Source organism: Phyllostomus hastatus, unplaced genomic scaffold (assembly GCF_019186645.2).
Source record: "Phyllostomus hastatus isolate PE091 unplaced genomic scaffold, TTU_PhHast_1.1 phas_contig_283, whole genome shotgun sequence".
In the NCBI taxonomy this organism is placed as follows: Eukaryota; Metazoa; Chordata; class Mammalia; order Chiroptera; family Phyllostomidae; genus Phyllostomus; species Phyllostomus hastatus.
In genome coordinates, this window is record NW_025333833.1 from 13,314,793 (window position 1) to 13,328,902 (window position 14,110).

Genomic DNA, 14,110 nt, shown 5'->3' on the forward strand with positions numbered 1-14,110 from the left:
ACACACACACACACACACACACACACACACACCCCAAAACCCAAACTAGAAGTTGGATAAATTTCCTATATTGCTAAAGAGTTATGGGATCTCATGAGAACTGGCCAAGGTAATTCCTCTCCGTGAATAATGTTGGAGTGGCCTTTTAATAACAACAGGCTTGATTTCATCATTCGTTTGTGTGTTTGAATTATTATAAATACAGGCCTGAAAGAGTCCTTGAGAGGCGGTGGAGCCCACCCTCTCGTTCTTGGCAGGGCTGCACCTACACCGTCGGAGATAAATGACTGTTTACTTTCGTGTTTAATACGCCCGCAGGAAGGAGATCCCTTAACCTCCTCCAGGGACACAGCTCGGCATCTGACCAGCCCAAGAGCCAGGGAATTCACATTTTAATCTCATTAACATTTCAACTCATTTCCTCTTTTTGTGGAATTGTGAGTGTGTTGTACAGCTGGCCACTGACCTGGTTTGTTCTTCATGGTGCCGTTTATCCCACATGGTTTTCATTCCGTCGAAAGCTGACAAGGTACCGCGGAAAACCAAAAAGGGCTCTGAACTGCAGGTCGGAAGATTCCGGGCTTTGCCACCAATCACTCAGGCTGTTGCAAAGGAGCTGTGGTCTGTCACCTGCTCTGCTTGGCACACCCTGACTAGATGGGACCGATGGTCTCGGTCACCTCAGTGTTTTTATTTTGCCTCAGTGACAATGAAACTTATTTTCTTTTGCCAGAAATACAAATACGTAATAAAAAGGCATTTGCTTTAATTCATTGTTATTTCCAAAATGTTTCAGGAATGATTTATTGCTTTGAAAATTTTTTAAATCGTTTTTTATTGTGATTCTATTACAGTTGTCCCAGTTCCCCGCCCCCCCTTCCTTTGCCCTCTTCCGCCTATATTGATTAACTTTGAAAATCTTAAGTAGTTAAAATTGACTTCAGGAAGTTACTTACACAGGAACTTGGTGATAACTCCCACTTCTTTCTAAAACCTTTTTAAGAGCAAAGATAATGAACACTATTTTTGTTGAACAGCAACCCGTTAATCAGAAATTGTTTAACAGTTGACTCTAAACCAGATGATGCAAAGAGGGTATGTTAGAGTGGTCGCGATCCTGCATCTCAAAAGAACCAGCATGTATATCCGGATGATTAGTAACAAGGAGCAGTGTGATGGCCTGCTGTGTCCTGAGGGAAACCCCATCTTTCTCTTAGTTCCCCCGAACATCGTGGGAGGAGAACAGAATGTCTCTGTCCTCATCAGCCAGGCTGTGGAGCTGCTGTGTCAGAGCGATGCTGTCCCCTCCCCTACTCTGACGTGGTTCAAGGACGGCCGTCCCTTGCTGAAGAAACCGGGCCTCAGCATCTCGGAAAACGGAAGCGTGTTAAAGGTAATGCTATCGATTCATTTACTGCTTCTTAGATTGCTCCTCATTCTCAGCTCACGGCGTCAGCAGGTCCCCTAGTAAACTTGCCTGTCTCTACAAGTGTTCTACTGTTTTTATATTATAAAATTCTAGGGCCTCTTTCATTAAGGAGGTGTGTGATTTTTTAAAAATGTTGGACCTAAGCCCTGGCTGGCGTAGCTCAGTGGATTGAGCGCGGGCTGTGAACCAAAGCATTGCAGGTTCGATTCCCAGTCAGGGCACATGCCTGGGTTGCAGGCCACGGCTCCCAGCAACTTCACACTGATGTTTCCCCCTCCCTCTTTTTCTCCCTCCCTTCCCTCTCTAAAAATAAATAAATAAAATCTTTTAAAAAAAAGTTGGACCTAGTAAGATTTAAATATTTAATTTTCTATCCATATTTGTAGCCAGAAGCCATTCAAAAATGCTTCTAAGAAAATATTATAGAAATATTTTGAGGAGTGCCTCATCCACCAATTCATTCAGCCAATCAGGAAATACCCATTTCTAGGTGTTCTAGTGAGAGGTGCAAAAAAGTATAAGGTGCATCTCCTGCCCTCAGTGTCTTCTCATATCACAAAAATATATTAAAGATTTACTGACTGCTCAGTTGAAAATGCAACAGATGCTATAAGTCTGAGTTCATGACCAAGCGGTTAGTACAGAAGGGAGGTCAGCAGAAGGTGGGGGTGTGGTTGCCTGAAATGGTCTTGGAAGACTACTTGCATTTTTATGGGACAAAAGGCCTGATTAAAGAAAGCAAGCGAGCTAGTGTGGCTGAAACAGAGAACTTAACAGAGTGAATATTTGGAAGTAATTCTGACATGGTTGACTTGAGTAAAATAAGAGCTAACATTGAAAGCCAGCGTGAGGAATGAGGATGCAGGAATGTTTCCATAGTCTTAGTAATCACCCTATTGAAGAATTGAAAGAATGGCTAAGTGATCTGCCCGAGGTTACTAAGCAGCTGAAATGGGTTGTAAATATTGGAGCATAGCTGCAGAATCCATGCCTCGAACCACTCTACCTACCAGCCTCTTGGTAGAAGAAGGTTATTACTGACCAGTAAAGACAGACTTGAGAAATGGGTGATGGGGATTAGCATACAGGAAGGAAGCTGAGAAGCGTACACAGTGGGGCAGAAGCATGGGGCAGAGTGGGAGGGAGTGTCAAGGTGTATGTTAGAGACAAGAGGGTAGAGACCTTGCGAATTTTGATCCTGAAATAATGGAGCTGTTGAGGAAGGAAAGTCCAGAATCACTGAGAGAGGAAACTAGGATCGGTCAATTGAGGTACATAGGGGAAAAAAAAGAAGCAAAGAGCAGGCCCCTGCTCAGAGGCGAGCCCGGAGTGCCAGCAGGCAGCTGGTGGGATTCGCAAACCTTAACTCTCACCGAATGATAGGTAGAAACAAATGTGTGGCTGTAAGCCCCAGTACGGGTAGGGAAGAGCTATGTGCATGGTTAGAACTGTCCTAGCAAATTCAACTAAGTATAGCAGTTCCTTTCTTCAGAGCATAGATCCCACAGGAGTTAGGAAGCCAGGAGAGAGATGATGGTGAAGCGCTCCTGAGATTTGTTGAATCCCCACCGTGGAGGCCAGCCAGGCCCCCGAGGGTGTGCAGGTGTGACTGAAGGGTGTAGAGAGAAGACCTCCTGGAATGGAAGCTTCTAGTGTAGCCCTGCTCTACGAAATGCATTCAACGATAACTTGAACTCCAATGATGCAGTTCTCTTGAATGTTTTAGCAACTGACTGCAAAGTTACTTAGCAATCATTATCATGATGTTTGTTGTCCCCTCTTGAATTATCTTGTGCTATTATTTATACCTTGTTTATTGTGTTCGGGTACTCTATATTGTCAACCAGATTGTAAATTCAAGTCATGAGCCATACATTACACTATACTTTTTTGGTATTTTTAACTGCTGAATGTCAGGGAACAATTGGTGAATGAGAGTTGATGCGTGTTTCAGATAAATACATGGAAAATATTTACTGATACTCAGTTATCTACCAAGCACCAAACTGGATACCAGGAAACTGAGACTAATTAAATATAATGTGTGGCTTGAAGAGGCTTACAAGCCCGGGATGGGAGAAGAGATGTAATAAGTCAATAAAAAGGGTGTTATTTTACTGAACAATATCCTGGATGTATAAAGATTATTTATTTTAAAGCCTTAAATATCTTATTCAGAAATTGTCAGTTGTTTGCTATTTTGTCTGAATTATATTTAAAAGGCCTTTCTAGACCTTCAGTGACTAATATTAATGAGATTAAAATAAGGTATGACATAGACAAGAATTGTTGAATCTTGATAAGCATTAGATGTAAATAATGGATGTATAGCCATCCATTTTATTATTCTCTCCAGTTTCATGTGTTTGAAAATCTTCATAATATGAATGAAAAATAAGATACTACAAACAGCATTTATATTGGGTTGGCCAAAACGTTCTTTTATTTTTTCCATATGATTGCTCTAGTAGTGCTTAGTTGTCTTCGTTGAAACAATTTTGTTAGATTGTATTGTGATAGCTATCATATCAGCATGCATTAAATAAAACATTAAAGTTGGTGAGTTTTTTAAAATACTTTTTAAAAAAAGATTTTGTTTATTTGCTCTTTTTTAGAGAGAGGAGAAGGGAGGGAGAAAGAAAGGGAGAGAAACATTGACGTGTGAGACATACACTGATTGCTTGTGTCTCACACAGTCCTCACTGGGGACCTGGCTCACAACCCAGGCATGTGCCCTTACTGGGAATCGAACTGGTGACCTTTTGGTTTGCAGACTGGCACTCAGTCCACGGGGCCACAACAGTCAGGACAATATTGGTGAATTTTTATGCAGCCATTTTAATATTGAAGGTGGAAGAAAATATGCAATATTTTTGGCATATTATGCTTTATTATTTCAAGAAAGGTAAAAATGTAATTGAAACACAAAAAAAGATTTATGCAGTGTATGGAGAAGGTGCTGTGACTGATCGAACATGTCAAAAGCGGCTTGCAAAGTTTCTTGGTACTATTGATATTTGGGCCAAATACTTCTTTGCTGTGGGGCTGTTCTGCTCCTTAGGAAGATACTTAGCAGCACCCCTGGCCTCTGCTCACTAGAAGCCACTAGTGGGAGATAGCCAACCTACTCAAAACATCCAAAGCAATGAAATTATTGGTGAAAATGAAAAATATGTCTTTTATTTTACAGAAAAATCTCAATGGACTTTTTGGCCAAGCCAATAGAAAAGCCCCATTACTCATAAAATAGAAACTGGTTTTAAAGCCTGATTTTGTTTTCAGATTGACGATGCCCAGGTTCAAGACACTGGCCGGTACACTTGTGAGGCAACCAATGTTGCTGGAAAAACTGAGAGAAATTACAATGTCAATATTTGGGGTAAGCGTGATCAGTTCCTGAAAAGCGAATGATGCAGCATGTGGTTTAACCTTTCATTCTGTGTGTCAACTATTAAAATGACATCCACGTAATTAAAATTTATCATAATACATAGATGAGTACTAATCAATAGGTTGAGGTGCTGCTATACTGTCCTGAGTATTAGCCAATATATTTAGAGTAACTATAGATAGTCTTCTTGAACCTAAACGCATTAATCACTGTGATTTTAATGTGTAATGGTTCTCCTTTCCAGTCTCAGTAATACCTTTTTAGCTCCTATAACGAGGGCCTTCTAATGACTGAGTCATCTCCATGAATGGCAAGTGGATTGATCAATTGAAAATAAGTTAAAAGGCCAGATTATGCATGGGAATAGCGTGTGTGTGTGTGAGAGAGACGGCGAACACATGTACTTGTGGGCAGGGAGTGGGATTGACCAGTGTGACTGCCTAGCCTTATTTGAAATTTTACCATGTTACTGACTAAGGTAATTCTTAGGGTGGATCACAGTGTTTTTATTGGCTGTGGTTGCCTGCTAATCATTAAACACTGCTCCTGTTTCTAGTACCTTTATCATTTATGTGAAATGTTTCTTTAAAATCATTTATAACATGTTAAACCCTCTTAATTTTATTTAGTAAATTATTGAGATCATGAGCTGAAATTTACCTTTCTAAAACTTCATTTATTTATTTTTTTATTGTTGTTCAAGTACAATTGTGTCCATTTGCACCCAACCACTTCATTTAAAAACACATTTTAAAATAAAAATAGGTAGAGGAAATAATTAGCTTCCAGTGAGGAACAAATATTTTTTAAAACTATAATAACATGCATTTATGTAGAAAATGACTTGTTAATTATAAATCATTAATATAATTTTTAAAAAATATCTGGAGGAAGATTATGAGAAGCGCTGTTATTCACCCTGCAAAAGAATTAATTTACTTTTAAATAGTAAAATGTACTATGTAGGAACTTCATATTTGCTATATATTAGATATTAGCTATATATCATTAACTTCCATTCCTACCTCCTTCCATCCCCTTTCTCCCTTTATTTTTCCTTTTTTTCCTTTCTCATTTCTTTCCAATGGGAAGAGTATTCCTAGATGGACAAAACACTAACCTAGATGTTACCAAGTATAAAAGGTTGCAAAAGAGAAAATTTAGAGTGACGATCAATTAAGAAGTGAGGTGAAGAATTCATTTTTAGTATGTTGTATTGGAGACACCTTTTGACGGTCCATGCAAAGCTGTTCTCCATGCAGTCAGAAATATAGTTTAGGAGCCTATAGTTTAGGAGAGACAGAAAGCAGTTCAAAAGGTAAGATTCGAGACATGAGTGTATGTGTAGCAGCTGAGGTCCCTCAGGAAAAGTAAAAGGAACGTGTACAGAAGAGCATTGTGTAGAGTGTGTACAGAAAAGCGCTGGGTAGAGTGTGTATGGAAGAGTGCCGTACAGAACGGCTCTCTTCTATACCATATGAAAAGGGAGACGGAAGAAGAGGCCCTGAGTGGGAAACTGAGGAGGAACAGAGTAGTGGGGACACTGGGTCAAACTTGCGTCATAGAAACCAAGGAAGATGGTATCCCAGCAGAGCATGGACACCAAATAAGTTGGACATGGATGGATAAGTGAGTGAATGAATAAGTCATACACTGCCAAGAAGTCAAATTAGATATAAACTACAAAGTGTGCTTTATATACTTCCTCCAAATAGAGGAAAGCATAATACAGTAGATATAAGAATGAATGGGAAGAGAATGTTAAGATATCAAGGATAGATTCACTAAAAAATACTACGGTTTGCCTCTGTGTACTGGGCATTAAACCACGTGTAGGTGTAGAGAGGTTAATGGGAGGAGAAAATAGCATTGTTCACACAGGACTTACATTCTGATGGTCTAGAAATATCTCAGTAGCCAGTTAAAATTAAATTCTAAGAGCTCTCGTAGGAAGTTTGTTAAGACAACAGAACAGGGGCTCCTGATATCTGGTGGAGATTTTTAAGGTGAGTAGGAGTTCACTCTGTCGAGAGAATGGAAGCCTTGCCAGCATGAAGAATGAGAATATTGTCTGCATTCAGTGAATGGAACATCATTCACTATGGAGCCGAGGCCGGTGCAGAGGGTAGCGAGAGATGTTATGTAGGCAAGATTAAGCGGGACACATTGAAGAGGGCCTCTCAAACCAATTTTAACAGATGGATTTGATTCTAAAGGCAATGTGATACTTGATCTGTACTTGAGGAAGAAAGCAGCTGAATTCTAGAAGTATTTAAGGAGTTGGATTAATAGGATTAATTGGTAAGTGGAGGAGAGATGTGGAAACGAGAAGAGTAAAGGATGGATGTTGGTAGGAGTTGGCCAACTGGGCTGTGTGGACAGTAGTGTCCTTCCCTCAGACGGGGAACAAAGGTGACTGCGTTAATTGTGAGGTAAGTCAACTTTGACAGTCCCTTTAGGAAGGCCTCCCATTTGAGGGGTTAAGTAAGTAGTCAGAGGGGGTCTGCATTACAGACACAAGTTTGCCAGCGTTTGTCTCCAGGGAAGCCATGGGCGTAGACGAGGGTAGAGTTTAGCTTGGCAATCGTGAATGTATCACAGTGGCAATTCATGTAATTGCCATTTTCTTCGGCAGAACTTTCCGTCTCTCGGTATCAGTGATGACAGGGTAAACTATAGGGTTCATCCAGGGTAATTGTGTTACCAAATAGGAAGGGCAGTGGTACAAGGCAGTTGAGAATATTGGCAAAGGAGTTGTTGAAATATTGATCGTGAAATCTAAGCTGGAGAGAGAAGTCAGTAAAGAAAAGAGGAGGCAGCTGGATTGGGAGACTTCTGAGAGGTGAATGGACTTGAGATTCCATTAGGTTGATGAATAGAGAGTGGGGAATAATGAAGTGAAGGGGCTGTAAGGATGGAGTAGTTGTCAGAGAGTGACCTACATTTACACATCTACACGAGAATGTTCTAGATGATGAAACAGGTATGGCCTCAGATGAAGAAAGGGATGAGCAAACCAAGGAACCGAGTAGCCAGGTTGTTTGGTTGCATATACATGTGGCTGTTAAGTTTGTACAGAAGGATGGCAGGTCTTCGTGTGGAGAAGAGGAATACATACAACAGTGAAACTGTCCAGTGAATGAAAAACTAATGAGGTCCACAGATGGTAGGAAGAACGAGAAGGAGAAGTAAGTTGGTGGCATGAGCCTCGAAAGAACAGAGACTGGAAGCTGCTTGGGGAGCGAGGAGGATTGTCCCACTCCTTCCCTCCCACGATCTTGGGAGAACAAGCATCTTCCACCTGATAATGCTGCAGCCAGAGAAGGGGCTGAGGAGAGAGTTCAGCCAGCAAATGTCTCAGACTCCGCCTTTGAGACAAGTGTGGGAAGTCAGGATTCACTTGGAACATCCCGAGGAGAAAGCCGGAGGCCAGTGGGAGGCAGGCTGCACAATCTAGTGTAGATACCGGGTCTGCATCTTGGATCACATTCCTTACCTCCGTCCTTCACTACGTACCACATGCATATTGTTTTCCAATTCTATTCAGCCTCTGAGATATATATCAAAAGGACTGAGTTAAGTTTAAACTTGATGACTCGGTTTTTTGGTGCAAGATGTCTACATATCTGAAATAAATTAGCTTCCTTTTATGCCACTCGCAATATTTTGATAATTAAGTTTCTGTCTGTGAAAATGGCAAGTCTGCTATCGGGTGATCAGTGTATGTCTTACAGTTGACTTTTAATGTTTTAATGACATGTTAACCTTGAGTGCCAATTATTTTCTGGGTCATTTGAGTGGGATCTTTTTAAAAAAAACGTGTGAAGTTGTCTACGGCCCTACCACCCTGAGTGTGTCCAATTTTGTCTGATAAAAACATGTAAAGTATTAGGGAAATTTTATATTAAATGAGTGTAAAAACAGTATTTTGCATTTTTTTAATATTTCAGTTCCACCAAGCATTTATGGTTCTGATGAACTTGCTCAGCTTACAGTCATTGAAGGGAATCTCATTAGTCTCTTATGTGAATCAAGTGGTATTCCACCCCCAAATCTCATTTGGAAGAAGAAAGGTGAGTTTTCACATTCACATTTCCTTTCACATTTATAAAATTAAATATAATATTAGATGAATTTATGCTTTATCTGACAAATACATTAATGTATTAACAAATTTTCAGGGGTGTTGCATACTAAAATACTGGACAGCATACTTAAATATTAAGTGTGCAATGTGATACTTCTGTACTCTGCAGCTGAAAAATCTTCAATTTGGACACTGTGCCACAGAAAAAATAATTCTGCATTGTTCTTTAATCAAATACACTACAGAATAGCTGTAATGATCAAGAATTTACCATTCTGCCCTGGCTAGTACGGCTCAGTGGATTGAGTGCAGGCCTGCTAACCAAAGGATCGCCAGTTCGATCCCCAGTCAGGGCACATGCGCAGGTTGTGGATCAGGTCCCCAGTAGGAGGTGCACAAGAGGCAACCACACACTGATGTTTCTCTCCCTCTCTTTCTCTCCCCCTTCCCCTCTCTAAAAAAATAAATGAATAAAATCTAAAAAAAGGAATTTACCATTCAAAGAATTATTATTTTTCTTTAAAATGCTATTAAAAATTGTTTTCTAAAGCAAATAGTTTTGCTTTATTTGTGACAGTTTCTTAACGTGTATTAAGATTAAACTCTACAGTTGGACAGATTGTCACTTTATTCATCGACAAATATTTGTTTCCAAAAGTATCAGGCAGCTCATCTAAATATGTAGCTGATTTTAAAAATAATTTTTTGTTTTCCTGTTTTAAGACTTAATTTTCTTTGTTTTTCTAACTATGCTTTCCTTCAAATACAACATTGGCTGAGAAATTGCCAAAATCTTGCAGATTCTCTTGGTAAACATTTTCTCCTCCATCTTTTTCCTCTCTCTTCCTTGTCCTTCATCCCCCTCCTAACTCCCTTCCTTCTGCTCCTCCTGTTTTGGGTAGGATCACTTTACAGTGTCACGCAAGGCTTCGTGTTTTTGCCTCACGTCCTGCTGTTTGGTTTTCTTCACAGGCTCCCCAGTGCTGGCTGACGCTGCAGGGCGAGTCCGAACCTTATCAGGAGGCAGACAGTTGCAGATTTCCATTGCTGAGCTACCCGATGCAGGGCTGTACACGTGTGTGGCATCCAATATTGCTGGGACGGCAAAGAAGGACTACCACCTGCAAGTGTATGGTAAGTTATTGATTAGCCAGGCTATGGCACGGTTTTCTTTTAAATATTTCCATCTTTCCCTTTTACTGTTCTTTGTAACTTTAAAATCCATTCCAAGTTTTAGGGTTATAATATATGTATCGTAAGACCCATATGTTTAAATGGTGCTGACAGGATCAGGGAGCGGTTACTTATTTGTGGCCAGTATCCCTAAGGAACATGAGTGCAAAAGTCTTCAACAAAACATTAGCAAACCAAATTCAACAATACGTTAAAAGGCTCATACACCATGATCAAGTGGGATTTATTCCAAATATGCAAGGATGGTTTAGCATTCACAGATGGATCAGTGTGACATACCACATTAACAAAATGCAGGAAAAAGCTGTATAATCATCTCAACACAAGCAGAAAAAGCGTTTGACAAAATTTAACATCTATTTATGATTTTTAAGAAATCTCAAAAGAGTAAGTATAGAGGAAATATATTTACCTGAACATAATGAAATAAGCCAGACCAAAAAAAAAAAAGACAAATACCTTATGATTTCACTTATATGTGGAATCTAAAAATCAAAATAAAGAAATAAAAAAAATAGAAACAGACTCATAGATACGGCAAACAGACAGAGGTTGCCAGAGGAAGAGGGGTTTTGGTGAAAAGGTGAAGGGATTAAGAACTAGATTGGTAGTCACGAAATAGTCGTGAAGATGTAAAGTACAGCATAGGGAATAGAATCGATATTCCAGATGGGTACTTGAAATAGTGGGGGACCACTTGGTAAAGTATATGACTGTATAACCATCATGCTGTACACTGGAACTAATACAAAATAATATTGAATGTAAACTGTAATTGAAAAATAAGATTTTTTTAAAAAGAGAGAATGATTAGAGATTGCCAGGGCTTTGCAGGAAGGGAGGGGTAAATAGGCGAAGTTCAAAGGATTTTAGGGCAGTGAAACTGTTCTGAATAATGTTATAATGGAGAACACATGTCATTATATATTTGTCAAAATCCATAGAATGCACAATACCAAGAATGAACCATAGTGTGAACGGTAGCCCCTGAAATCATGATATATCAATGTGCTTCACCAGCTTAAACAGACGTCCTACTGTGGTGCAGGGTGTTGATATCGGGGAAGGAACACTTGTGGGGGGCAGAGTTAATGGGCACTCTGTATTTTCTGCGCGGTTTTGCTGTAACCTAGAACTGCTCTAAAAAATAAAATCTATTTTAAAAAGTGAATTAATTTTGGCTGATAAAAATTCTTATGTATGTTTCTCTCTCCCTCTTGTTTTTATTTTTAAATCCAGTTCGACCAACCATAGCCAACAGTGGCACCCACCCTACTGAAATTACTGTGACTCGAGGGAAGAGTATTTCCTTGGAGTGTGAGGTGCAGGGTATCCCTCCGCCGACGGTGACCTGGATGAAAGAGGGCCGGCCCTTGACCAAGGGAAGGGGGATGGAAATACTGGATGAAGGTCGCATCCTTCAGCTGAAGAATATTCATGTCTCTGACACAGGCCGTTATGTGTGTGTTGCTGTAAATGTAGCTGGAATGACTGACAGAAAATATGACTTGAGCGTCCATAGTAAGTATAAAGAAGCCCAGCAAGCCTATCCGTTGGCTGATAGAATCTATAGCATCCTGGGTGGGAGAGATAGGCCTCGAGTGTTGAGTCTGTCATGTATAGTCTACTATTTTCTACATTTGCACCACTTCCCCAGATCAAGCTCATCACCTGCCCTCCTATGCCTGACGTCCTGTTTCTTACTGTGCTTAAATAAACACGTACTAGATACTCTTTTAGGAAAGCACAAGTGAGATAGGCAATGGTGATCTTCAGGTACGTTGGATTCGGTGATACCCCAACTAATATTCTTTGATTCTGTGTTTTCCAAATGAGCTGTCCTGGCTACTGTAACCCTAGGTTCTTAGGAACTTACTGGCTCTGCATCGGTTGGTCATGAGTTATACTGAAGTCAGCTTTAATATTCTAACTGATGAGTCATAAATGTCATTAGGAATAGACTAGACATGTCTGTTGTCAGGGATACCTATATAATATGAATTGCAATTTTTAGATTTGTAGAAAGAATGGTAAATTTGATAGACACAGTCATAACTTGAATCCAGTTAGGCCTCACACCAAGTCCAGTATTCTTATGCTGCTGTTTGCAGCTGTTGTATGAGCCAAAGCTAATGAAATTGGAAGGGGAAAAAAAATGGAATCAATCTGAAGTATCTTTTTGTTAGGTTACTTTTAATATTTAGGATTAGAATAATTTGTTAGAAAATCCTGCCTATAAAAAGGCCATAAATCTATGTTAGAGATTTATCAGAAAAAATGGGTGATGCATAGAAAATCATTCACCTCTGTTGGAATAACAACATCAAAGTCCTTCATTGCTATTAGTGGGGAGGAAGTGACATTTTTACTTCAGAGAATGTCACATTAAAATGCTACTACTACTAATTTTAATAACGTCCTCAATCTGATTGCTTGTTTTGTTGTCTGTTGACCAGAAAATGGAAGTCTTGTTATTAACAATAAACTATTTAGGGTTTGATGTTTGATATTTATTAGCTACTTTCCTTTCCATTTCTTGTTTGTTTGTTTTTGCCTTACAGCCCCTCCAAGCATCATAGGAAACCATGGGACACCGGAAAATGTCAGTGTGGTGGGAAAGAACTCCGTGTCCCTGACTTGCGAGGCTTCAGGAATTCCTTTGCCTTCCATCACCTGGCTGAAAGACGGCTGGCCCATCAGCCTGAGCGGTTCTGTGAGAATTCTCTCAGGTATCAGAAATTCTCGTAGTCTGGCAATCATGTAGCCATAGTTTCTTCTAAATTTCTCATTTCTTCCTGTGTTATATTTCTTTTTGATTTAGTTTACTGTAATACCCACAGATCATGTTAAGAAAAAGAATATTTAGGACATCAGAAACTCTATGCAAAGGGAAAATCTCTACATTAGCTCTAGGTCCTTTTACAAAAGAACGCTGGGCACTCACTTATGACCTAAATTACGGTGATGTCAAAGCAGTCACGCTACAGTGAGTGTCAGCCAATTTGAAAAGTGAAGAATTAAAAGAAAAAACTGAAACAAAAACCAGAATCTAGAGAGACTCCTGTTACATAATATACCTCCATAAGCGAGTATTTCACCTTATTCGTGACTCTCATCTGAGTGAGTTTTATACTTATGAGATAGAATGGTTTACTGTGAGCTAAGACTTTCTCATTATTATCAAAGAGATATTCAGCTTATTCCTCATCTGATTAGGTAGGAAATTCCATTAGCTTCTCCTTTACGGATCAGTGTCAGCGGGGACAGAGGTGTCTCAGGGCATGCCACAGAAATCTGTACTTGGCCCCACTTAGTACTGATTTGGCTGTGCACAGAGAAAATATTCTTGGCAAGTCTGCGGTTCAGAAAAAGCTCAGGTGCTTAGAACAATGCCTAATGTGTTGAATGAAGACATCCGAATTCAAACAGAACTCATGTACCAAGTTTAACCTAACAAATTTTAAATAAACCCCTGCACTTAAGTTCAAAAGCCCAGTGATGAAAATTAGGGTGACTTTTCATATAAAAAGATCTCTGAATCATGTTGTTCATTCATTGCGCGTTAACAGGGTGACGTGGTTATCAGGAAAATAAGTGCAGTATTTTGCCACATTAACAAACTATACGTTCACCAGTAAGAAAAGTGAGAGACCAGTTGTGCTATGGATTTAATTCACTATTAAGAAAACTAGAAGGATTTATTGACAATATTTTTTAAGGAGGGTAACCATGATAGTTAATGATTACATAATAATTTATGTCTGATTGTATCAAACCTAGAAAAATAAACCAGATGTAACCTTATGGTTACACAGTGAAAATTAAGTTTAAATAGCTGAAGACCCATGCCGTAGAAAAGGATTATATTGTTCTGTCTGGTTCTCGAGTAGACAGTAATGGCAGTTATGGAAAATTTTAGGGGCAAATTTGGGTCTGAACAGAAAGAACTTTAAAAGTATATATTGTTTATAAATCAAGATGAGCTTCTTTTATAGTGAGCTTCCTGCCT

At 39.5% G+C, this 14,110-nt stretch overlaps 1 protein-coding gene across 1 annotated transcript in view; it reads left to right on the top strand.

The window, feature by feature from the left end:
* Positions 1–14,110, top strand: part of HMCN1 (hemicentin 1) — a 397,440-nt gene that overhangs the window by 266,069 nt on the left and 117,261 nt on the right. The window contains exons 41-46 of the mRNA XM_045838584.1: positions 1,218–1,393; positions 4,712–4,808; positions 8,771–8,893; positions 9,880–10,041; positions 11,341–11,622; positions 12,663–12,830. Of these exons, the coding sequence (XP_045694540.1) occupies positions 1,218–1,393; positions 4,712–4,808; positions 8,771–8,893; positions 9,880–10,041; positions 11,341–11,622; positions 12,663–12,830 (1,008 nt within the window). The remainder of the gene's footprint in view (positions 1–1,217; positions 1,394–4,711; positions 4,809–8,770; positions 8,894–9,879; positions 10,042–11,340; positions 11,623–12,662; positions 12,831–14,110) is intronic.